Source organism: Acomys minous (assembly GCF_964271855.1).
Source record: "Acomys minous genome assembly, chromosome: 13".
Lineage (NCBI taxonomy): Eukaryota > Metazoa > Chordata > Mammalia > Rodentia > Muridae > Acomys > Acomys minous.
In genome coordinates, this window is record NC_140495.1 from 9,051,917 (window position 1) to 9,073,730 (window position 21,814).

Here is a 21,814-nt window from a genome sequence, read left to right on the forward strand (position 1 = left end):
TGTGTGGGTGTGCTGGTTATTTTCTGTCAATTTTTCACAAGCGAGAGTCACCTGGGAAGAGGAACTTCAACTGAGAAAATACCTTTTCATATTGTCATGGGAACTTGTCTGTGCGTCATTCATTAATGATTGATGGAGGAGGGCCCAACCCACTGTAGGTAGTCCCCCTTCTGGGCACGTGGTTCTGGGTCAGATAAGGAACAATCCAGTGAATAGCATTCCTCTGTTAGTTTATGCTTCATTTCTTGCCTTGAGTTCCTGTCTTATCTTCCCTCAATTATGAATTCTAACCTGTAAGATACAATAAGCCTTTCTTTTTGTCAAGTGTTTTATCAGAGCAACAGAAAACAAACTAGAACAGAACTTGGTGCCAGAGTGGGTTCTTGCTATGACACACCTGACCATGTTTTGGGGAGGATTGTGAAAGTGTTTAAGACTTTGGGCTGGAGAAGCCAATGAGTGCTGAAAGCTTTGGGCTATTCTGTGGGAGTTTGGAAGATGAAAGTGTTAAAGAGAAATGCAGACAGTAGAAGCCTGGATTGTAAGTTTGAGGGGGAAACAACTATCAGGGCTGTGCATGTGATACATTCTCAATCAAATCTGTGGTATCTGATCAGCTGGGGCTGAAGAATCATCCCTGATTCCTAAGAGATAAGCATCAATGAGGAAGTATTTCCTCAGGGTTAGTACATAGGAGCTGTGTTCCAGAGGGGCCAAGGCTCCATCTCATGCTGGTAGCCAGACTTGGTAATGTTTAAGGGTCTCCCATGTGGTACTAGCATTGAAGGCATGGAAGAGTCATAGCTGAGGGTGGGCCCTTTGAGAGCCAGGAGAGGCCATTGGTGATGGTGCAGCCTCAATTGCAGTGGAGACCCCAGGGTTGAAGAGGCCGTGGACGGAAGCTGAGGCTTAACACCATGTGCCATGGTTGGAGTCTCTGGAGAGAAGCCAGGAGATCACTGAAGGTGTATCCTCAGATGTAATGGGGACTCCAGGAAACTGGAAGTGTCAGGCCCATGGGGTGACCATCATGGACAAGTAGCTGGTGTTGAGTAGAGCCAGCCTGAGCCTAGAAGACAACCTGCATGTGCTGTTGATGGGCCCTTGAGCACCCAGAAGATCTTGAGTAAGTGCCAAATGTCAGACACTGAGCTATTTATACAGTTGGATTTTGTTCTTGCTTTGATCCAATTATTCTTGCCCTGCTTCTTCCCTCTTGAAATAAGTATTTAACTTTTTTCTTTAATAGGAATCTACAGTTAAGAGACTTAGAACTTTGTAAGTATTTGAATTTTTTAAAGACTGGGACTTTGACATACAGGTCACGGGACAATTTGAGTCAGTTCTCTTCTGCCGTGTGTGTGTGTGTGTGTGTGTGTGTGTGTGTGTGTGTGTGTGTGTGTGTGTGTGCCGAGTAACTAGCTCAGCTTGGCAGCAAGCACCTTTATTTACCCACAGAACAATCTTGTCAGCCTGCTTTGACTATGGGTTATACCTGATCCACTGATAATTCTTAACAGTGAGCACACTTTTAGATTGTGTCACATCCAGTACCTAGATGCTGGGTTCTGTTGTGTGGGCTTTTCTCTGGTTGATTGTTCTCTTTGGTCCTATCTACTTAATATTTGGGTCTTGGTGTGGTATAAGCACTATGCTAAGAAGCTGTGTGGTAACTAGCCCACTGCTCTGATTTTACTTTTCAGGAGATTGTTTATCTGCCAGAGAACTAGGGGAGTTTAACAAGCCAGAATCACCCGAACAGAGTTTAAGAGCTAAGTGTTGTATACATTGCTGGCCTGCAGTCATTGCTCCCAAGTTGAAGTTGTACAAGGGCCTCAGCCAGATACTCTAGTATAAGCACTGTTTCGCATCCTGCAAAGGTTTCAACATCTCTTTGGCCTCTGCCAATTTCCAAACAAAAAATGGCCCCAAATGCTGGCTTTGTCTCAAAATTCTTATTTCCTCTGGATACTGGGCTGGTGGTAAAGGCCCTGTGTCATCTCACAATAGGACTCCTATGTACAGATTTTGCGGCCATCCTTGTAGGGCTCTTGGTCCATACTCTAGGCTCCTCCGTCAGAAGGGGATCCCAGAATGCATGTAGTACCTGGTTCATCTGCTGCCTTAGTTTGATGGGTGCTACCAAAGTTAGTTGTGTCTCTGAACACTGTCACAGTCTTCTCAGAATCCTACTTGGAAAACGGGACACATTTCAGGCGGTGGGGGTAGGGTGGTGGGGGGATTGGTCTTGTTTCCAATTCTGAAAGCAACCTGGAAGCACTTGGATTGGAGTATCAGGTGTCTGCTTTGCCAAAATGGTTTTGATGAAGGTTGAGAACCAAATGGAAAACTGAAGGTTATGTGGCAGCCAGAGTGACTCACCATGTGATCCTCCATTAGATCGAGATACTAGGAAATTTAAGATTTACTGGGTGGGGATGGGGTGGGGGAGGGGGAGAATACCTTTGCCCACAGAAGCCAGAAAGAGTATGCTGTGAGCTGGGGCTGAGTTACTAGAGGTCTTGAGCCACCTGCTGTGGTGCTGGGAGCTGAATTTGTGTCCTCTGCAGGAGCAGTACATGCTCTTACCACTGAGCTATCTACACAGGGTTTTGTTTCGTTTTGTTTTTTGAGACAGGGTTCTCTGTGTTAGTCTTGCCTGTCCTAGACTTGCTTTGTAGACCATGCTGGCCTCGAGCTCACAGCAATCCGCCTGCCTCTGCCTCCACGCCTGCCTCCCAGAAACTACATTTTAAAATAGCATATACAAACCCAGGCAGAACCTGGAGCAGGGATTAGAACCATCTTCACCCTGCTCATTTAGTGAACCTTTTCCCTGATGTGGAGCTAGCATGCAGAATTGGTGCAGAACATAAAGTCCCCTGCATGGAAAAAATAAAAAGCATCTCAAGCAAGAATGGCCTACCTACTTTTTGTGGAATTTAATTTTAATTTTTTTGTGTAGAGTCCTGGATTTTCTAGATACGATGATGGCATCTGCCCTAAGAGACTGTTCAGCTGAGTCATTTCTTGTTCTTGACTACCTAGAATATTCTGCTAGTGTGCTGATGACAGTGGAAAAAGCAGCGTTCCTACCTAGGCTTGGAACCTTTGTAATGTGTGTGGGGGTTTTTTGCAAGTAGACTTAATACATTGAGTTGGGGAGAGGGATGTGTGTGTGCGTTTTAATCAGAATGGGTACTGAGTCTTTCTAATGCTTTTCCTCCAAAGGGTCAGATGACTAGTTTGCCTCTTTATTAATGTGTGGTATGTTGCATTGATATTTTCAAGCATTGTGCATTCAACCACACTTGCAGTCTAAAAATAAACTTCATTGTTGTTGGGTGTAATCCTTTAAATATGCTGTGGAATTTGCAGCACTAGTATTTAAGAAAATTTGAGCCAATATTTATACAGGATGCTACTTTTCTTTTTTTTATGTTTTTGTTTTGGTGGTTGGGCATCATCTGGCAAATTAGGCCAATCCAGAATGGATGGCATAACTCTAAATGTTTGGTAGGATTCATCTAAGGCCATCTGGTCCTGGCATTTTTTTAGTTGGGAGATTGTAAGTGAAGATCTAATTTCTTAGTTCATGATTCATTCCTAGTAGGATGTGTTTCTAGGAACTTGTTCTTTTCATCCAAGCTTACAGTTCTTCTAGGACTGTTGTTGGAGATGGAGTCTCAGTTCTAATGCTCAGGTAGCCCCTAATTGATCCTGATCTGGGGATTTTTCAGTGTGTGTAAAACAGGGTTGGGGACTAGAGATATGGTTCAGTAGTTAAGACTGGTGGTGATCAGTTGCCAGCATCCGTATCTGGCAGCTTGCTCACAATCACTTGTAACTGGCTCCAAATCATCTGACACCCTCTTCTGGCTTACATGCACATACATAATATACATTTTTTTTTAAACTTTCAAATTTTTTTAAAACAACAGGTATAGTTACTAACAGTACCCAAACAAGAAGACTTGAGACAGAGCAAGCCACTGATTAGAACTTTTAAATTCCTAAAAAAAAATACACACACACACACACGAGTATTTAATCGAAATATATTTGTCTAATATCTACAAAGTGTCAACAGTTGGTCTTAAGAAAGCAGACAAAAGGCACAAAATTAGTATTACTACAGAGAAGCATTCATGCTACTGAATTTTATAAATATCATTGGGGTGGCATGGTAAAAAATAACTTAAGCACTGAGCAGAAATCAAATTAGACTTTGCTTTTCTCGATTTTGTTTGGTCCATGTTTTGCTTCCTGTGTGAAGGCTGAAGACTGATGCTCACCTGGGACAGTTGAGGTTCACGGTCTCATGTCTGTCCTAGTTACAGAGGCTTTCTGGCAGTTTGGGTCAAAATTAAGGGGGGGGGGATGACTATTTTTCTCTTTCCCAGACTAGATATGAGGCAGTGGTGGTTCGTGTAGTGTACGCATGCGTGTATTGACCTTCTGGAGCCCTTTGTCGTGACTGGTTTGTTTTCTTCTATGCAGAACGTAAGGGTTCATGTTTTGGGCATGAGAAGTATCAGAAAGATGGCATAAAACTACCTGGTGGGCCTGGCTTTGATTCATCCAGAGCCACTCCCTTCTATAAGGCTCCACATCTGCCTCCAAGGGCTTCCTGTCCCCTTGTCCAACTAAGGCCTACTTGCCCTCTCCCAGGTGTGGACAGACAACCTTGGACTTGGATCATAACAAGCATCAGCAAAGGGTGGCCACCCACCCTTCTGCCAGGAATGAGCCCCCTTTTCAGATAGGACTTGAACTGGCCATGCCACATAAACCTGCATTATGACAGAAGTTGGTGAGTGGAAAAAGACCTTCAAAAGTGCAAAACTACCTTGGCAAAGTGGAAAATAGAAAACATCAAACCTCGTGAATAAAAAGGAGCTCAAGATTACCCAGATCAGCCTTGGTGGGTGTGGTGTGTGCACACATGCCTCAGCTGGCTCAGGCAGAATTTGGGGTACCTGCCTCACAGTATGTATCTCCTTTCTCTGACTTGAATGCTAACAAGAGGTTTCAGCAAATGCCAACAGAATCTTGATACTGTACCACTTTATTCCTACAAAACCAGGCCTATTAAGGGCAGCACTGCACCTCCACCCATCAGTGTGTCTTCCAGAGGGGGTTGAAGTACACCCAGCCATCGCCCTGCAAGAGAAGGAAGGAGGTGAGACAGAAGGACCTCACAACAAAGTTGAGAAGCCAAGACACCTCCCAGCCAGCCAGCCTCTGATACACGGAGCCCACACAGCAATGGCCAAGACCTGATCCCAACACCTCACACCCAGGCCTATCTGACAGTCTTCCCTGCCCCTCCCTGAGCTTGTCTGAGGATACATTTCTCCCTGCCCAGCTGAGATGCAAAATATGCCTTTGCTTTTAAAAGAAGTCCCATGAAGTGACTAAAAGGGGTCTCATCAGCTTCATCTCTCTGGATGATGGCTGGGCAAAAGAGAATTCCGAGGCAGTTCCTAGAAGAGTTTGGCAGGATGAATCAGAGGAAAGGTGAAGGGAACAGTGATGTGAAAGTCCACCCAGTGATAGCTCATTGGTCACAGTGCATCCGAGGACAGACACCACAGAAGGAATGCCACCCTTCTCAGATGGAACTGGAAGGGAGTGCACTAGGTGGAAGCTAGCCATCCTTGTGTCAGTGATGTGTCCCCAGTCCTGTTCTAGGCGTGTTGGCTCTTACCAAGCCCCAGAGATAGAACACATGGTGGTTTATTTTTTTTACCAACACATTTCCAGTCAGGCAGGCTGCCTCAAAGACAGGACTCCTTCCCAAAGGAAGCTTCAGGGATTCCTATCACCTGAGTGAGGCGCCCACAAAGGAGACCTGTCGAGGCAGTCTCCCAAGTACCTTCAAGTCTGAACTGAAGCCTCAGCTCCTGCCTCCTGTTCCTGTCCATAAGTTGCACCTGCCCCACCCATGCCACTAGGCTGCCCTAGCTTACCCCACAGCCAGCAGCCAGACACAACAATCCAACCTCGTAGCAGGAGTTAGAGACCAGTGACAACTGGACCCACTGAGCCACTCTGACTGGCTATGATGGTATTGAAATCTGTATACCGCCTTAGCATCACACAAACATCATGATCTTAAAAAACCCTGGCTCTCCACTGAGAATCAGTCTGCTACCTGCGTGGACTGGACGATAAAGTCTTGACTCCTCCCACTGCTCCTCAGCACTGAGTATGAGTGCCACCACAGTCAGTGGCGCTGGGGACACAGCCTACAAACAGCCACAGTCCCAGCCCCACCTCAATTACTTCCTAAGCCACCCTGTGACATCAATTAGGAAGGCAGCCTCAGGGAAGGGCCATCTAGATTGGGTAGGCCTGTGTCTGCAGAATTCCTGTTCATTGAAGTGGTTAAGAACAGGGAAAGTGAGCCATTGCGTGTGTAGTTCAGGCTCTATGGTCTTCACTGTAGATGGGACCAGCTGCCTCAAGGGCCTGCCACCTTTGCTTGCCCAGTGATGGACTGTAGCCTGGAGTTGTGAGCCGGATTATCACAGCCACGGGATACAAGACTAAGGCTGACCTCAAATGGACACACAGCACCTTGCCTGCCTTTCTGAGCCCACAATCTAAGCATGAGCCACTCCCCCTGCTTCACCCAAGGGCCTGTCTCCATCTCACTCTGGGCAGTAAAAGCCGAGGTGCCCCTAATCAGGACCAGAGCCTAGTGGCAGGCCAAGGCTACCTCTGGGATGAAGTATTTGGGCCGCCATGGTGTGCGAAGAGCCTCCCGCTTCCGCTCCTCCATCCTCTGCTTCTCCTCCAGGCGCCGCTTCTGCTCTGTGGCTGCGTCCATGTCGCCAAGTCGCAGATAGTGTGTGACTTCCTGCCAGAGGTTCCTAGAAAGACAAATAGTAAAGGAAACCATAAGGCTGGGCCAGCTTTTGGGATGACAGTAACCAAACAGGATGCTGGGCAGCTGTCTGCAGGGATCCAGATAGTCAAGGTGTGCTGAGACACAGGAGCTGCATTTTGCAAAGAAAACTAACGTCCAGTGAGTGTGTGCAACAGGAATCTGACTTAAAAGCCCTGAATGCCAAGCTAGAAGGTGGAGAGGGAGGAAACGTTAGGGTGGGGATAGACGGCATCTAGAGAAAGTCAGGGGTGCCCTCAAGAAGTTGCCAAAGTGGCATGGGGTGTGGCAAGGCCAGAGTGCCATTTCTGGGCTTGCCTCTGTGATCCAAGACAGGACCTTTGCTCAGATTACACCTCGCAGGATGGGCAGACACAGTCAGTCTCCTCAGGCTGGCGGCACAGGAGAGCTGAGCTAGAGAGAGCTCATGGCTGACTCAGCAGGTAAAGGAGGCTTGGGACCTAGCAGGGTTGGTGAGGACAGGTGTGTAGAACAGCCCATTCCACATCTTAAGTGGATAGATAGCTCAGCTTCTCTGGAGTTGGCTTTATGCTGTCTTACTGGTTTTTGAGGCAGGGTGTAAGCCCAGGCTGGTTTCTCAGCTTGGTTTCCTGCCTCAGCCTCCTGAGTTACAGGCAGGCATATGCCACCATGCCAAACACTGTGTGTTTAAATACATTCACAGGGAGAGGAAAACATGGCAGCACCCCTAACTCTGGCACTAGGTTCCTTCCCTGCTCTTTGCAGGGTTCCAGGCACCCAGAGGCTGACCAAGGAGTAGCTGACCTCATCCTGGGAATGCCCCCGAGAGGCAGTGGGGCTGGTGGTGAACTGCCTTCTTTCCTGAAGCCATGGCCCCACGGTGTTTGGGGTGGGGGGCAAGGAAGAGTTCCTGCTTCCACTTGAGCACAAGAAGTTGTACTCACTGCCACAAACAAGTATGGCTGGTTTTCAAGCCAGTGTCAAAGAGGGCCCTACAGCCGGCCTAACGCCTGTCCACGTACACTGTGTGGCCTGCTTTGCTCCCACTCAGCACATGGCCCATGCCGCTCTACTACTGTAGTCCCACCAAAGCCCTTCACAGTACACATAATTTCTCACCACCTGCTAAAGAGCAGACCTAGATTTAAAGGAGGCCTTGGCAAACACTGACCATGAGGGGCCAGATGGTAGATCTTAATGGGTCTTGGTTGCAGCTAAACTCTGCTGTTGCAGCAGGAAGGCAGTCATAAACAGCCCGTGAACTATGCACTGCCATGGATGAGCATGGCTGGGTTTCAATAAAACTTTATTTTTTAAAAAATCAGCTCAAGATGCTTCAGTGGATATAAGGGTACTTACACTATGCCTAACAACCTAAATTGGATTCCAAGAATCCACATGGTACGAGGAGAGCTGTCCTCTGAGCTCCACATGTGTACTGTGGCACACACATGCCCATATACATAAGCAGAAAATGAATATAGAAAAAAATTGGTCAATCAGCCAGGACTCAATTGGATCCATGCACCATGTTGGCTAATAGCTTATGTTGAAATATCAAAATGGCATATGCTATGAATAACCTGCTCAGGGACCTGTATGCTTGTCACTTCCAGTGGCCACATAATACCCACATAATGGAGATACTAATTAAGTGGATACTTTATAGTTTACTTAACCATTTTCCAAATGCTGGGCAAATAGGTGGTTTCTCTTTCTTGAATTGTTTTCTCTAAAATAGACTCACGTTAGGATCTTTTCTGGACTTAATAATTCTCCATGCCAACGGATAGATTCCCCAGAAATAGAGTACAAGATTAAAGTGAGCTCATGTATTTAAATCTGATGGTCCTCAAGCCGCATCTGCTGCTACCAGAAAGCAGCACAGGATGTGTGGAGTTGATTTCACTGCCTGTGTCAGCACTCAGTATTTTAAAAATAACTGTCAAGAAGGAAAAAGAAAACTCTCCCTGTCTCCTTGCATAGTTCTTTCAATTAGCAGCAATTCTGTGGTTTACAAGCAACCAATAATATGGCAGTTGGGCCGACAAGCTAGTTCAGGATGGGCAGCACAAGTTAGCCACGTGGTAGCTGACAACAGTCCACTCTAACTACAGAGCCACCCAAGTGACAGCTACATAGGTCTGTCCCTCAAGGACAAAGGGTAGGGTTGAGTTCAGTATCTAAAGAAAGCCTCTTCTGTTCCTTTGCCAGTAGCTGTGCTACTGATGTTTGCCGTGAGTCCTTCAGGCAAGGTGGGGGCAGCCATACCTGGACTCCATGGGCCCCTGCTTCTCCAGTGGTCTGAGCTTCTTTGGGTACACAGGCAGGGTGGTCGTGTCGATGACCTTGGTCTCCCCGTTGCTGTAGGTGAATTCCAAGGTGCCGTTCCATTCCCCATGCGCTTTGCAGACGATGGTGTTGGTTGGGTTGTGTTTCACTTCGGCTGTGACCCTGAATTAATGAACGAGGTCAAATGAATGAATCAAAAAGGGAAGTCTGGTTCTGAGACCTTTAAAAGGGTAGTCTAGAGAGAATGAATTGTTTTTCATGCTTGTAACTCCTGAGAAAACAGAGGCAGGTCGGCTGGCCTGGGCTACGCAGATAGACTTTGTATAAAAAAGAACAGGAGAGAGAAAGAAAAGAGAAAAGGGTAAAACTATGAAATAAATCCACATCAGGTTTGAAGACTGATCAACAGTAGCAGTGGTCAGAGCCTGCTTCGCTGTTCTGATACATGGCTCCATGGTTATATAAGATGCCGTCTGTCACAGGGATAATCCAACAGCAAAATATAGTCTCTCTTCCCCAAAACAGCATCTCCTAGTGTTACATTTTTACCACAGAAAGAGTGTAGGAAGAGCTTTTCCATCCTTAATTAAGGCCTTTGGTTCTATGCCAAGCATTGTGGTGCATCCCTGTAATCCCAGCATTTGGGGCAGGAACAGGAGGATTACAAATTTGAGGCCAGCCTGGGTTGTGTGACAACATGTCTTAAAACACAAAAGCTAAAACAAACAATGCCATCACCAGAAGGTCAGTTCTGTGGGGGTGAAGCATGGGGCAGCTCACACTCCCCAGAGTCCATCCCAGAGGGCAGCCGAGCCAAACCTGGCTTCATGGCACCTGTAGACTCAGCAATAGCTGGATGGCCACCTTCAAGTTCTCTTTAGAAGACCTTGTGGGGGACTGGGGAGATGGTGCAGCAGGGGCAGGTGCCAGCCATGCCAGCCTGGCAACCTGAATTATGTCCCCAGAACCCATGTGAAGGTAGGAGAAAGGCAACTCCACAGAGTTGACCTCTGACCTCCACATGCACGCTGTGACCCCCTCCCTGTCCCCTTCACACACTCGTGTGCATGCATACGATGATGATAAAAGGCCTGTGGAGACTGTTGTACTTGGCATGGTCTGGGGACCCCAGGGCTCTGTGTCTGAGGGGGAAGAAATAGCCCTGGAGCCAGGTCCTCCAGACCCAGTGGCCCACCTTGTCTGGGTTTTCAGTTTGCTTTTTCTATCTTTTTTTTAAATTACATGTACAGAGGGAGAGGTATGTACATGCTGAGTGTGGGTGCCTGTGGAGCTCAGTGGCATCAGATTGCAGGATGCTGAAGTTACAGGTGGTTGTAAGCCGTCCTGTGTGGGTGCTGGGAACTGAACTCAGGTCCTCTGCAAGGATGGCAAGTATTCTTAACCTGTGAGCCATCTCTCTAGCCCAAGTTTCCAGCTCTCAAATGTAGGCTTGAAAGCCACCTCCCTTGGCCTGAGAACCATTGAGGTTCCTAGTGGACATGCCTACTGGTGCAGAGTACTGGCAAATGCTGCACAGTGGGCTCGCTGTGGGGGACACACAGCTGCATGCTTTTGATGATCTATCTCTTGTCTTTCAAATGCTAGCATGACAAAGGAATGCTAGGAAGAAAGACACCCAGTCAGAGTCAGCTCCAGCGCTCTGCTGAGGGTGTCTGTATGTGGCCCGAAGCTAAGGGGGCCCAGGTGCTATGCAAGGTCCTAGGAGCAGCTGGGGATCTGACATCTGCACTGGCAGGCTTGCCCCAGTCAGGGCCTTCCTCCAATGGTGACCTCTCTTTTAGTTCAAGATCTGGTTTCCCAGCTCCTAAGGACAGAGACAGAGTCTGCAGCTTGGATGCCGAGGACTCCAGGAGCTGAGAAAAGGGTATTGCCACAATGCCTGTGCTTTCAGAGCACTGCACTGTAGAGTGGGGTCCTCTGAGTGACTTCTGTATTACCACAGACTCCCTATAAATGACGAGTAAGGAGGGCCCCAGGCTTACTCTGTGATGTGGGGGAGAAGGTACTTCTTCACACAAGACCTGTTCACTCTACCTTGATGCTCAGGGTTAGGGTTGCTGAAATGCCATCTTTCCCCCTGCCCCCAGGGTAGAGAGTGCTAGGGGATTGATCCCAGATTTTTTTTTTCCTTCAAGCTAGCCTGGAGTTTGTTGGGTAGCCCAGGCTAGCCTAGAATTTGAGATTCTCTTGGCTCTGCCTCCAGAGGACTGGCCTTATAGGTAAGTGGTATTATACCTGGCTAGGACTCCATCTGTTTTTGTTTTTTGGGTTTTTGTTGTTGCATTTTTTGTTTTTTGAGACCAGATCTCGTGTTTCCCAAGCTAGTCTCACTAAGTTATCCAAGGATGGTCTTGAACTTCTGATTCTCCTACTTTTGCCTCCTTGATGCTGGGATTACAGCTCTGCCCACCACGCCTAGTTTCTTCTAAAGGATGAGGAGACTTGGGAACAAAAAGAAGCACAGCCAGAGTCCTGACTGCTTCCTACTTACCTGTGGACTTTCCCGCCGTAGAAGGGCTTTGTGTGGAATGTCACAGTGGCAGAGTACCCGGTCTTGGCACAACTGATGTTGACTTTCCCTCCAAGCTCCACCCATGGGACAGTAAGGATGGAGCGGGCGTAGGCACTGGGCAGTGTGAAGACATAGTCCTCCCCATAGTCCAGGAGCCGAAGCACACCTCCAGGAGAGAAGGAGAGTTAGGCCAGCAAGAACAGGCAGAGAGCATGAAGGACAGGAGTAGCCAGGACCCATGAGGGTCCTGTCCTGTAACAAATGCCACATGTCTCACTTTGACAGAGCTCTCTGTTCATTGTCCTGTGTTCTGCTGTCTGCGCCCCAGGGAGCTCTGGGGAATATCGTAAGGGAGGCCTTCTCTATCAACTGAGAAGACATTAATCATTGAGCAAAGACACCATTGTGACTGTGATCAAGGTAAACGGAGAGGTGGACAGTGCCAAGGAGGCCCCTATTAGGACAAGCTAACCTAGAAAGGGAATGTGCCTCGAGGAAGGGACATTTGAGCTAGGTATCAGATGAAACAGGTGCACAGAGCCGTATATGCAATTCCGTGGTGACGAAGGCCCAAGGGCAGGGCCTGAGTGAGGGAAGAGGTGGTGTGCAGAAGCATCAACACAGAAGGGAAAGGCTCTAGTCTTGCTCCAGGGCAGCTGGAGTATGGAGAAGACACCATGAACAAGCACCTGGCCTTGCATTTATCTCCCTACTTCCCTTTAGTACTGAGGCGAGGGCAGCTGCCATGAAGGGTACCATGAGCCCACATGAATGACAGCTCTGTTCTTTAACTGGATATACATGGCCAGAAGTGTTTGTGATGTTCCCTCCCAAGGCTCCTGGTTCCCCGTTCAGCAAGAGTGAAGATGGAGCTAACAGTCTCCATGAGGACTGACTGCTCATTGGTCACCAGCCTCCTGAGAGCTCCTTGCATGGCACCCTTTAAGCGTCACAACCTAAGATGGTAGGGCTCATGGTTTCCAGGGAAAACGGGACAACTGGTGCTGTAGACAGAGCCTAAGGGGCATCGTCAGTCCTTACTTCTCTTCTGAGATAGCTGGAGGAGAGAGACATTGAGGAGAGGGCACGTGCACATGGGGTGGAGTAGAAGGGACACAGGACTATATACAGACCATGAGGAAAGTGTCTGATGCCCCGTCATCCCACCCATGCACTTAGTAGGGGAATGAGATGCCACACTCACACCATCAATAGGGACTGAGATCCTACGCTCACACCATCAATAGGGACTGAGATCCTACGCTCACACCATCAATAGGGACTGAGATCCTACGCTCACACCATCAATAGGGACTGAGATCCTACGCTCACACCATCAATAGGGACTGAGATCCTACGCTCACACCATCAATAGGGACTGAGATCCTACGCTCACACCATCAATAGGGACTGAGATCCTACGCTCACACCATCAATAGGGACTGAGATCCTACGCTCACACCATCAATAGGGACTGAGATCCTACGCTCACACCATCAATAGGGACTGAGATCCTACGCTCACACCATCAATAGGGACTGAGATCCTACACTCACACCATCAATAGGGGGTTGACACGCTACACTCACACTATCAATAGGGGGTTGACACGCTACACTCACACACACTATCAATAGGGGGTTGACACGCTACACTCACACCATCATGGCTTCTGACCTAGGCCTTGCAGAAGGGTCTCGCCTGAGTATCTGCCTCAAAGCTTAATTTTGAGCAAGACCTCCATAACCTGGGCAGCTGGAGAGGGCAAAAGGCAAGAGCTAGGATAGAAGGTTGAAAAGAGAGAAGTCACAGGGTGTGGTGGCCCACACCTGTCATCCAGAGCCTAAGGCAAGAGAACTGAAAACTCCAGGCCTACCTGGGTGACACAGTGAAGCCAGGTCGTGTCTCAAAAGGAAGCCACCAGGATGTTCCTGTTGCTCTCAGTTCTACTTCAGTTCTAAGTTCCTTCATTTCTCAAGCGCCAGCCACATCCTCAGAGAGGAGTTCTGGCAGGGAAAAGGGCCCTGGGAGTCTGGAAGAAGCTTCTAGTCACTCCTAGGCCTCCATACACCCTGCAGGTGTTAATGGCTGCTCAGTAGATAGGAGGGCTGGTTTTCATTGGCCTAATTACTTTGTGTAATCTATCATGTGACCTTGGGCGGGCCCCATCAAAAATCCCACAGTCTCATAAATTATGGTGTGGATAGATTACGAAACAGGAGAACATGCATCAGACTGGGCCTGACGTAGAATCACTCAAGAAGGAGCTGGCCTGTGGGTGCCTCACCTTCCAGGGGTTTTGACTGGATTAACTGAGGTGGGAGGGGCATCCTGAATGGGAACAGTGTCCTGCCATGGGCTGGGGTCCCTGAATGAGAAGAAGGAAGTGAGGTGAGCTCCAGCATGCATGAATGCTCTCTTCTGACAGGGACACAGGGTGACCAGTTCTCTCGAGCTTCTGCTGTGACTTTCCTGCCGTGATGTAACCCGGAACTGGGGTCTCCCTTACGTTGCTCTTGTCCGTTTTTACCAAAGCAACAGTAAAGGAAGCTAAGACAATAGCGGCCTTCCAGGTGGGCAGCTGGTCTCTCTGATGCTGCAGGCTCACCAGATGGTCTACTGTGGTCCCTCTTCAGGCCTACACCTTCCTGTCCTTAGCCAGGACATCCCGTGAGTACACCAAGGGCAGTGCCAGGCACTGTGGATGATGGGTGAAGTAAATCACCTGAAGAAGTAAGGCTTTCTGGAGCCCGTTATCAGTAAGGATGTAAACAGGCCTGTGGCACTGTCTGCATGAAACAGGCAGAAACCTGGCAGTGCCGGAGGTGGGGGGGTGAGGGTTGGGGGTTGCGGGGGTTGGGGGACGGGATGACGGGGATTGCAAGTTCAAGGCAGAGTTACAGGACTACAGAAAGAACCTCCCTTTTAAACAAAAACAGCTAAAGAACATATTCTGTAGGGAATTTAGAATAATAAAATCAAATAGAATATCCCAAATACCTTTTTTTTTTCTAATTTTTATCAATGTATCGTTTGCGCATGTATGCATGTGAGTCCTGAGAATTAAACTTAGGTTGTCAGGGTACCTCTACCTACTGAGTCATCTTTTGGCCCCAATTTTTGTTTTTCAGTGAAGACAGATTGAATTGCTCCTGTTTCTAATCACTGACACAAGGACACAAAGTCACTGCAAACATAAACCTCCCTCCAAGGCCTTAGCTGGCCTGACCCTGAGCTTTCCACTAAGCTGTGGGGACCTGTCCTATGGCTTGCTGCTCAGGGTGGCACTCTGGCCTGCACCTGGGGAAGAAGGTTGAGCTCTCAGGAGGAGGTGGCTGACTGAGGGCCAACCACAGGCCCATAGGGAAATGTCTGACCTCCCACCTCCTCAAGGACAGGCCCAGACAGCCCTGGCCATGCCCTTGTAGTAATTTGAAGGTATCTGGGCCAGGGACCAGTCTTCCCTTGCTAAGTCACCCCCTTCCGTGGTCCTGAACCTGTGACCTTGAGAACTTCCTTGAACTATCTGAGGTTCTGATTTCCCATCAAGGACAGAGGTTGTAAACTCAAGGAGTCTCCACTGAGGGAGATGGGACCGACAGCCTCCAGGGACTGCTTCCTCGGCACTCTGCCCACAAATGGCACTGGCTGTATTTACTCTCCCCAGATCCTGCTGGAAGGCATGCCCTTGGGTCTACACTCAGACATCTCCAGACAAAGGTCACCCAGGTCCCCCGTAACCTCCAGACTCAGACACCAATAGTCATATTTTATCTTCTTAGAGTTGACCAGTGTGGCCTTCCACAGCTGCCTACTCCTCCCATGGACACCCTTCTGTGGTGGCCTCTGATAAAGCCTCTGTACAGCAGGGGTCAGGGGTCAGAGAACAAGCTCCTTGGCCTTACATAACTTTACCTTGGCAGAGTGTGTACAGTTCTCCAGAGGAGCACCACTCTCAGCCAGCAGTGACCCCACACTCTTCCTCCAGTGCTCCCTCCACTGGGTTCACAGCTGCACACCCTTCAGCTGCTCATAGCAAATACCTCAGCAAGGGTCAGCAAGCTGGCTCGGCAAAGGTGCCTACTGACAACAGAAGAGGCTGAGTCCAACCCACGAGTCCCATGTGATTGGAAAGCTGACTCCTGCACACGATTCCCTGCCTTTTATTTGCTCAGTGTGCCATCTGCCCCTGTATAAATGTGCACACACAGAACTCAGCTGTCCCCTTCCCCAGACATAGACACTCTAGATGCTGCACGCAGCTACAGGGAATGTGGAAGCTGCTGCTTTTTTACTTAAGTATCCCTAGATCCTAGGACAGTGCCCAGAGCCTGTAAGTGCTAAATAAAAATGTGCACAGTAGGGCTGGTGAGAGGGCTCAGCAGGTAGAAGGGCTTGCCACCAAAACTAAAGACCTGGGTTTGATTCCCCAGAACCCTCCTGGTAGAAAGAGGGGACCACATCCAGCAAGCTGTCATCTCTCCTTCTCCCTCCCTCCCCCTTCTCTCCCATATACTGTCTCTCACTAATTTTTTAAAAACTTAAATGCACCCTGGTAAAAGTGTCCTGCAATAATGGGATCTGAGAAAGACTCTCAAGAAGCCAAGAGGTGGCCAGGCGGTGGTGATGTACTCCTTTAATCCCAGTACTTGAGATGCAGAGGCAAGCAGATCTCTGTGAGTTCGAGGCCAGCCTGGTCTACAAAGTGAGTCCAGACATCCAAGGCTACACAGAGAAACCCTGTAGAAGAAGGAGGAGGAGGAGGAGCAGCAGCAGCAGCAGCAGCAGCAGCCAAGAGGCTGAAAGTGAAACGCCATGGAGTTTTTTGTTTAGTTTTGTTTGTTTTCTAGGATGATAGTTGTGGAGTCTATCTCCACAACTGGATATGACTCAAAGGGAGTTAAATAAACACTAACGAAAGACCTCGACTTGACAGAGCTCATTGGGTTTCTTCACACAGTGAACAAACCACCCACAATGATTCGCTAAGGAGGTGCCTGCCCCTTCTCTCCACAGTGTTCCCTGCACAGAACCATGGCCCCACCTTGAGTATTCCTATGAGCAGCTTTCAGCAGGAGACTCTGTCAGCCTCATGGTCTGGAAGCCAGAACACTGATGAGAGTGCACACATTTAGAGCCACAAACTCATGTATGGTCGGTCGCACTCTTAGGGGCAGCCCTGACATCCATGGGCCATCTAAAGAAGAGTCTAGAAGGTGGTGTGTGACAATACAGGAGAGCTAGAAGCAGTGACTCAGCCCTTCCATCCATCGCCTGGGACCCCTGGGAAATCAGCCCACCTGGTCCACCATCCATCCCCCTTTCCCACCCACCCCACCCATTTACAAATAAAATCTATGTACACAAGCTTCCATCGCTCATCTCAATGCAGAGGGCAGTGGGTACAACTCCAGTTCTGTGCCAGCTTACCTTCCCCTATCATCGAGACCCCCACGGACATGCCCATGAACTTGCTTTTGGTCCATACGTGACTGTTGATGCACAGCCTCTTCTCCTTGCACTCACAGTAGAAGCAGGAGATGGGCGGATGATGGGACACCTGCTCAGCCACAAACCTAAGCTTATAGCTTTTAGAAGGGTCATCAGCCACCGGATGCTCATGACAGCTATTGAGAGAGTTGGGTGTAGTCCACTTCGACTTGACTCTGTCCTTAGGGACCTCCCAGGAGCAGTGGAAGGTCTCGCCGATGATGGGGTTGTAGGGCTTCTTGGCCAGCGTGCCTTTGCGGCCCTCATGGAAGGCCGTGAGATAATACTCCACGAAGCTAATCACTCTCTCCTCTGGCGTCGCCCCGGCAGTGATGGCCAGCAGCAAGTCGGGGTGCGCCATAAAGTCTGCGTACATCTCCAGCAAGGACCGCTTCTCCAGAATGAAGGTGGGAAGCAGCACCTGCGCCAAGGACACAGGGAGACAGGGCGTGTCAGACTCGTGCTCCAGTGATTAGCCACAGGGGTTAGGTGACAGTGGCATCAACATCAACCCAGCTCTGTGCACAGGAATGTTATGCACAGAGACTTTCTTCTTTCCCCACTGGAGTTAGTGCAAGAGCACAAGCTCACTCGTTCACACGCACACACCCTTTCTTCCCTGTGTGACGGCTCCTCTTACACACATCCTTGTACACTCCCTCATTCCATTCCTGTCACAGAGAAGAGAGTAGCCTAAAGGGCTATTTTTTAATGATTACATTTTAATTATTTATTGATTACCGGGGGAGGGCAACTTGCAGGAGCTGACTCTCTCTTTCCACCATGTGGGACCTGAGGATTTATCTCACATCGCCAGGCTTGGCTCAAGAACCTTTACTATATGAGCCATCTTTTTAGGCCTGAAAGGCTTTTCTTACTCCTCTTGCCCACCCCAGCTCCAGGAGCTCCAGGAGCATTTTCTGTGCTTCCACAAAATGAGCCGGCCACTGTGTCATGTTGGTCCTGGCAGCCGGGCAGACAGGGTGTCACCATTACCTTGAGTGCCTAAGTGTGCGTAGTATTAGAGTGGTGTGTGCACCCAACACAATTTGGCAGGGGGCCTAGGGATGGGCTTCCACAGAGGCACCTGGGGAGAGGAGCTGCTCCCCAGGGCAGGGCCTCGGGGACCACAGTACCATGGTACCATGCAAGGAAGGAAGAAGGCCTTGACCTGCATCATCATCTGAGGAGAAATAGCTGGGCAGTCCCTGGGCCTGCTACCAACCTATGGCTGAAAGAGCGACATGAGTGGGACAAACAAAGGGAAGCCAGGTTGGTGCAAAGAAAATCCAGTGGTCACTCTCGGCCTGCATAACTCCAAGTTCCTACAACCCACTGACCAGGTCATCTAAAGCAAGCAGAGGTCCCCTAAGGCAGGGATGCAGACATCTGCATTGTATTACTGTCACCTCCCGGTACTCTAGGGTCCCCACAAAGCAACTTCCTGTCAGGTATCAGGGGTCACCCACCCACCTGCAAAACATTGCTTCCTCTACCCATGACCTAGAGGCAGGAGAGAGAGCAGATAACATTCTGGAGACACAGATGGTAAGGAGCACTCACAGGAGCACAGTCCCCACAAGCTGCTCACCAGACAGTCAGCACAGAGGCAGGAAGCCAGGCTAAGGGCCCCAATACGTGGCCAAGCGTAGGGCCTCACTCCTCTCCCAAATATTTTCTGAGACCCTCATGAACGTGATCAGTAACTTTACGCATACAGCAAGAGTGCCGTAACTTCGCACATCCCCGTGACCGGCACTTTTATCTTGTTAGTTGCAATCCCACTAGCTTTGCCTCAACCCTCCCCAGCCCCACCTCCACATTTGTTAAATTCCTTGCAACCTTTTGAAAATAACTTTTTTTTTTCTTAATCACCAGAGTTGGGCTGGTAAGTGGATTCAGCAGGTTAAGGCACTTGCTGCCAAGCCTGTTTCCCCCTGAGTTCAGTGCCTGGAGCCTGCATGACCCTCAGAAGTTGTTCCTTGACTGTATACATGCAATGGCACGTGTCCTTGCCCAGCAAAATAAATAAACCTAATAATCTTTTCATCGCAAAGTCCAAGCCGTGTTACTATTATAAAGAAAATGACGTGTGACTTCTTTGAAAAGCCCGCACCCATGATTCAGTCATGTTTTATTCTCTCTCCGAGAGACTCTCTTTCTTTTAAACTGTGAAGCTTAAAATCTATATTAAAATCTATATTAAAATAAACTCCCAATCTGCTCCATGACGGCTGACCCTGATATCCCTTTCTGTGAGGAAGTCGCAAATCTGGCTTCACCTGATTTGAGGCCCCTTAAAAGGCTAAGGAACCTCTCCTCAAGTTGCTACAGATGACAGCTTGGAGCCATGTCCCTCCCTGCCACCGCCAGCCTTGTCGTGATCCTTCCAACATGGACTCATGAGGTTTCAAAACCGGCAGGCCGCAAGGTTACACAATAACTGATCATGAATATCACCCAGGCTTACAGATCTGCAACTGTGGCTCCATGCTAGCTCCCTAGTGTGTGTGTGTGTGTGTGTGTGTGTGTGTGTGTGTGTGTGTGTGTGCGCGCGCATGTAGTGTGTGTAGATGTGTCTGTGGAAGCCAGCAGGGGATGTCAGATCCCCTGGAATGGGCATTACAAGGGGCTGTGAGCCACTAGAACTGAACTCGGGTCCTCTGTAAAATCAGTCCCTGCTCTTTTTTTCTTTCTTTCTTTCTTTCTTTCTTTTTTTTTTTCTTCCAGAGCTGGGGATCGAACCTTGGGCCTTGCACTTGCTAGGCAAGTGCTCTACCATTGAGCTAAATCACCCAACCCCCAGCCCCTTTTCTTAATAGCTGAGCTCTCCATCCAGCCGTGAACACAGCACTTTGTTAAAACTCCTTGCAAATAAGCCAGGCGTGGTGGCGCACGCCTTTAGTCCCAGCACTCGGGAGGCAGAGGCAGGTGGATCGCTGAGTTCAAGGCCACCCTGGTCTACAAAGTGAGTCCAGGACAGCCAAGGCTACACAGAGAGACCCTGTCTCGAAAAACCAAAAAATAAAAATAAATTAAAACTCCTTGCAAGTGATTTGGATACAAAAGGTGTCCAGAAGAGAGAAAGCAGGCTGATGTGTCTTCAAAGCACAGTGGTTTCAGAGGCAAGCAGAGAAAGCCAACCCCACCGGGGAGCCACAGTTTAGCAGCCAGCTCTTAATATTATTTATCTGTCATTAAAAGCCATGTAAAAAGCAGCAGCAAGATATAAAATCAAGCACAGAACACAATCCAAGCAAATCCATTCAAAGCCTCAGAATGTTAGCTTGTCTCTAGATGATAAAGGGCTGATTTGCATTTTTGTATCTTTCGGCTTCCCTCAGTCAAATGCAAGAAGAAGAAAATAGTCATCAAATGACGACTGTGCAAATCGAGGCAGATTTCCTAATTTTCTTTTAGCCACAATTCGGCTACACTGAGGTTCCCTGTGGACCAGTGTGCACTCTACAACTCAGCCTTGGGACAGCACTCTCCTCATGTTGTGTGTGGCTGTGGAGTCAGGTGATGTTGGTTGAGCTCTGTGGGGCCAGGTTGTGCCGCTCCCCCACAGAACAAGCAAGTAGGAGCATGCAAACAAATGTTCCCAACGCGCCTACCCTTGCTTCCCCCTCCCTGAGTCGCTTGGGTGCTCTGTCACGGTTAATCTTCATTGTCAATCTGCATTAATTTAAGACTCCTTCAGGATACACACCCCTAAATACTTCCCTTTGTATACTAGATTCTCTCTGAGGGCGTTTCTGAAAGCATTTAAGAGGGACAATCCACCCTGCATGCTCGGTGGCACCATGCCAGGGGCTCAGGCCCTAGACTGAACAACAGACAGAACCAGAGCTTCCTGGCTGTGTGGGCAGCCGCCTCACCCTGCCTTCCCCACTGTGACACGCCGCCTCAAGCCTTTTAAACCACGAGCCCAAACTTCTTACGTTCTTGTCACATGTGCATCACAGCAATGAGGAGCCCACCCAACTGGCCAATGAAGCTGCAGATTGTAGCCGCTGGAACCCTCAAGGAGGCAAGTAAAGGAGAAAGAGAAAAAAAGGTCATGCCTGGTACGCAGAGATCAGTCCCCTCCTGTCTCTCTCTCTCAAGGACACAGGCAGCCAAAGAAGGAAGTGTGGAATGAGGCAGAGAGCTCCAGGTCTAACGTCACCTGAGTGTTTCCTGACTCAGCTCCATCTCCCCCCTCTGCAGGGTGGCTTAGGACTTCTCCACGGTGGACCAGTGACTCCTTGTCTGCCTCGGAGACTCAGTGCAATGAGGGAACCAGCTGCACTATTTCCCCTCTAATGATAGCTGTTTCTTGTCTGACTTCAGATCCAACACTAGGACCCTTCACATGCTAGTGGGCTGCTTTACAACCACGACACATCCCCAACCTTTCTTTTTCAGTTTTTCTTTTTCCTTCCATTCTTTTTCTTTCGTTCTCTTCCTTCTTCCCCCCCTTGCTCTCTCTCTCTCCTCTTTCCCCCTCCCTTCCTCCCTCCCTCTCTTCTTTTAAAGATTTCTTTATTATGTATACTGTGTTTTGCCTACATGTACACCTGCACTCCACAGAGGGCACCAGGTCTCCCTATAGCTATGAGTCACACCATGTGGCTTCCAGG

The 21,814-nt window shown here is 48.9% G+C and overlaps 1 protein-coding gene across 2 annotated transcripts in view; it reads right to left on the minus strand.

The window, feature by feature from the left end:
* Positions 1-4,043: 4,043 nt before the first annotated feature.
* OSBPL10 (oxysterol binding protein like 10) overlaps positions 4,044-21,814 on the minus strand; it is a 242,041-nt gene continuing 224,270 nt past the window's right edge. For both annotated transcript variants that reach the window (XM_084754538.1, XM_084754537.1), the window contains 5 exons: positions 17,130-17,610; positions 11,679-11,865; positions 9,146-9,328; positions 6,725-6,878; positions 4,044-5,163 (listed from right to left, as the gene is read on the minus strand). In XM_084754538.1, coding sequence (XP_084610664.1) covers positions 5,119-5,163; positions 6,725-6,878; positions 9,146-9,328; positions 11,679-11,865; positions 17,130-17,610 — 1,050 coding nt within the window. In that variant the 3' untranslated portion in view covers positions 4,044-5,118. The remainder of the gene's footprint in view (positions 5,164-6,724; positions 6,879-9,145; positions 9,329-11,678; positions 11,866-17,129; positions 17,611-21,814) is intronic.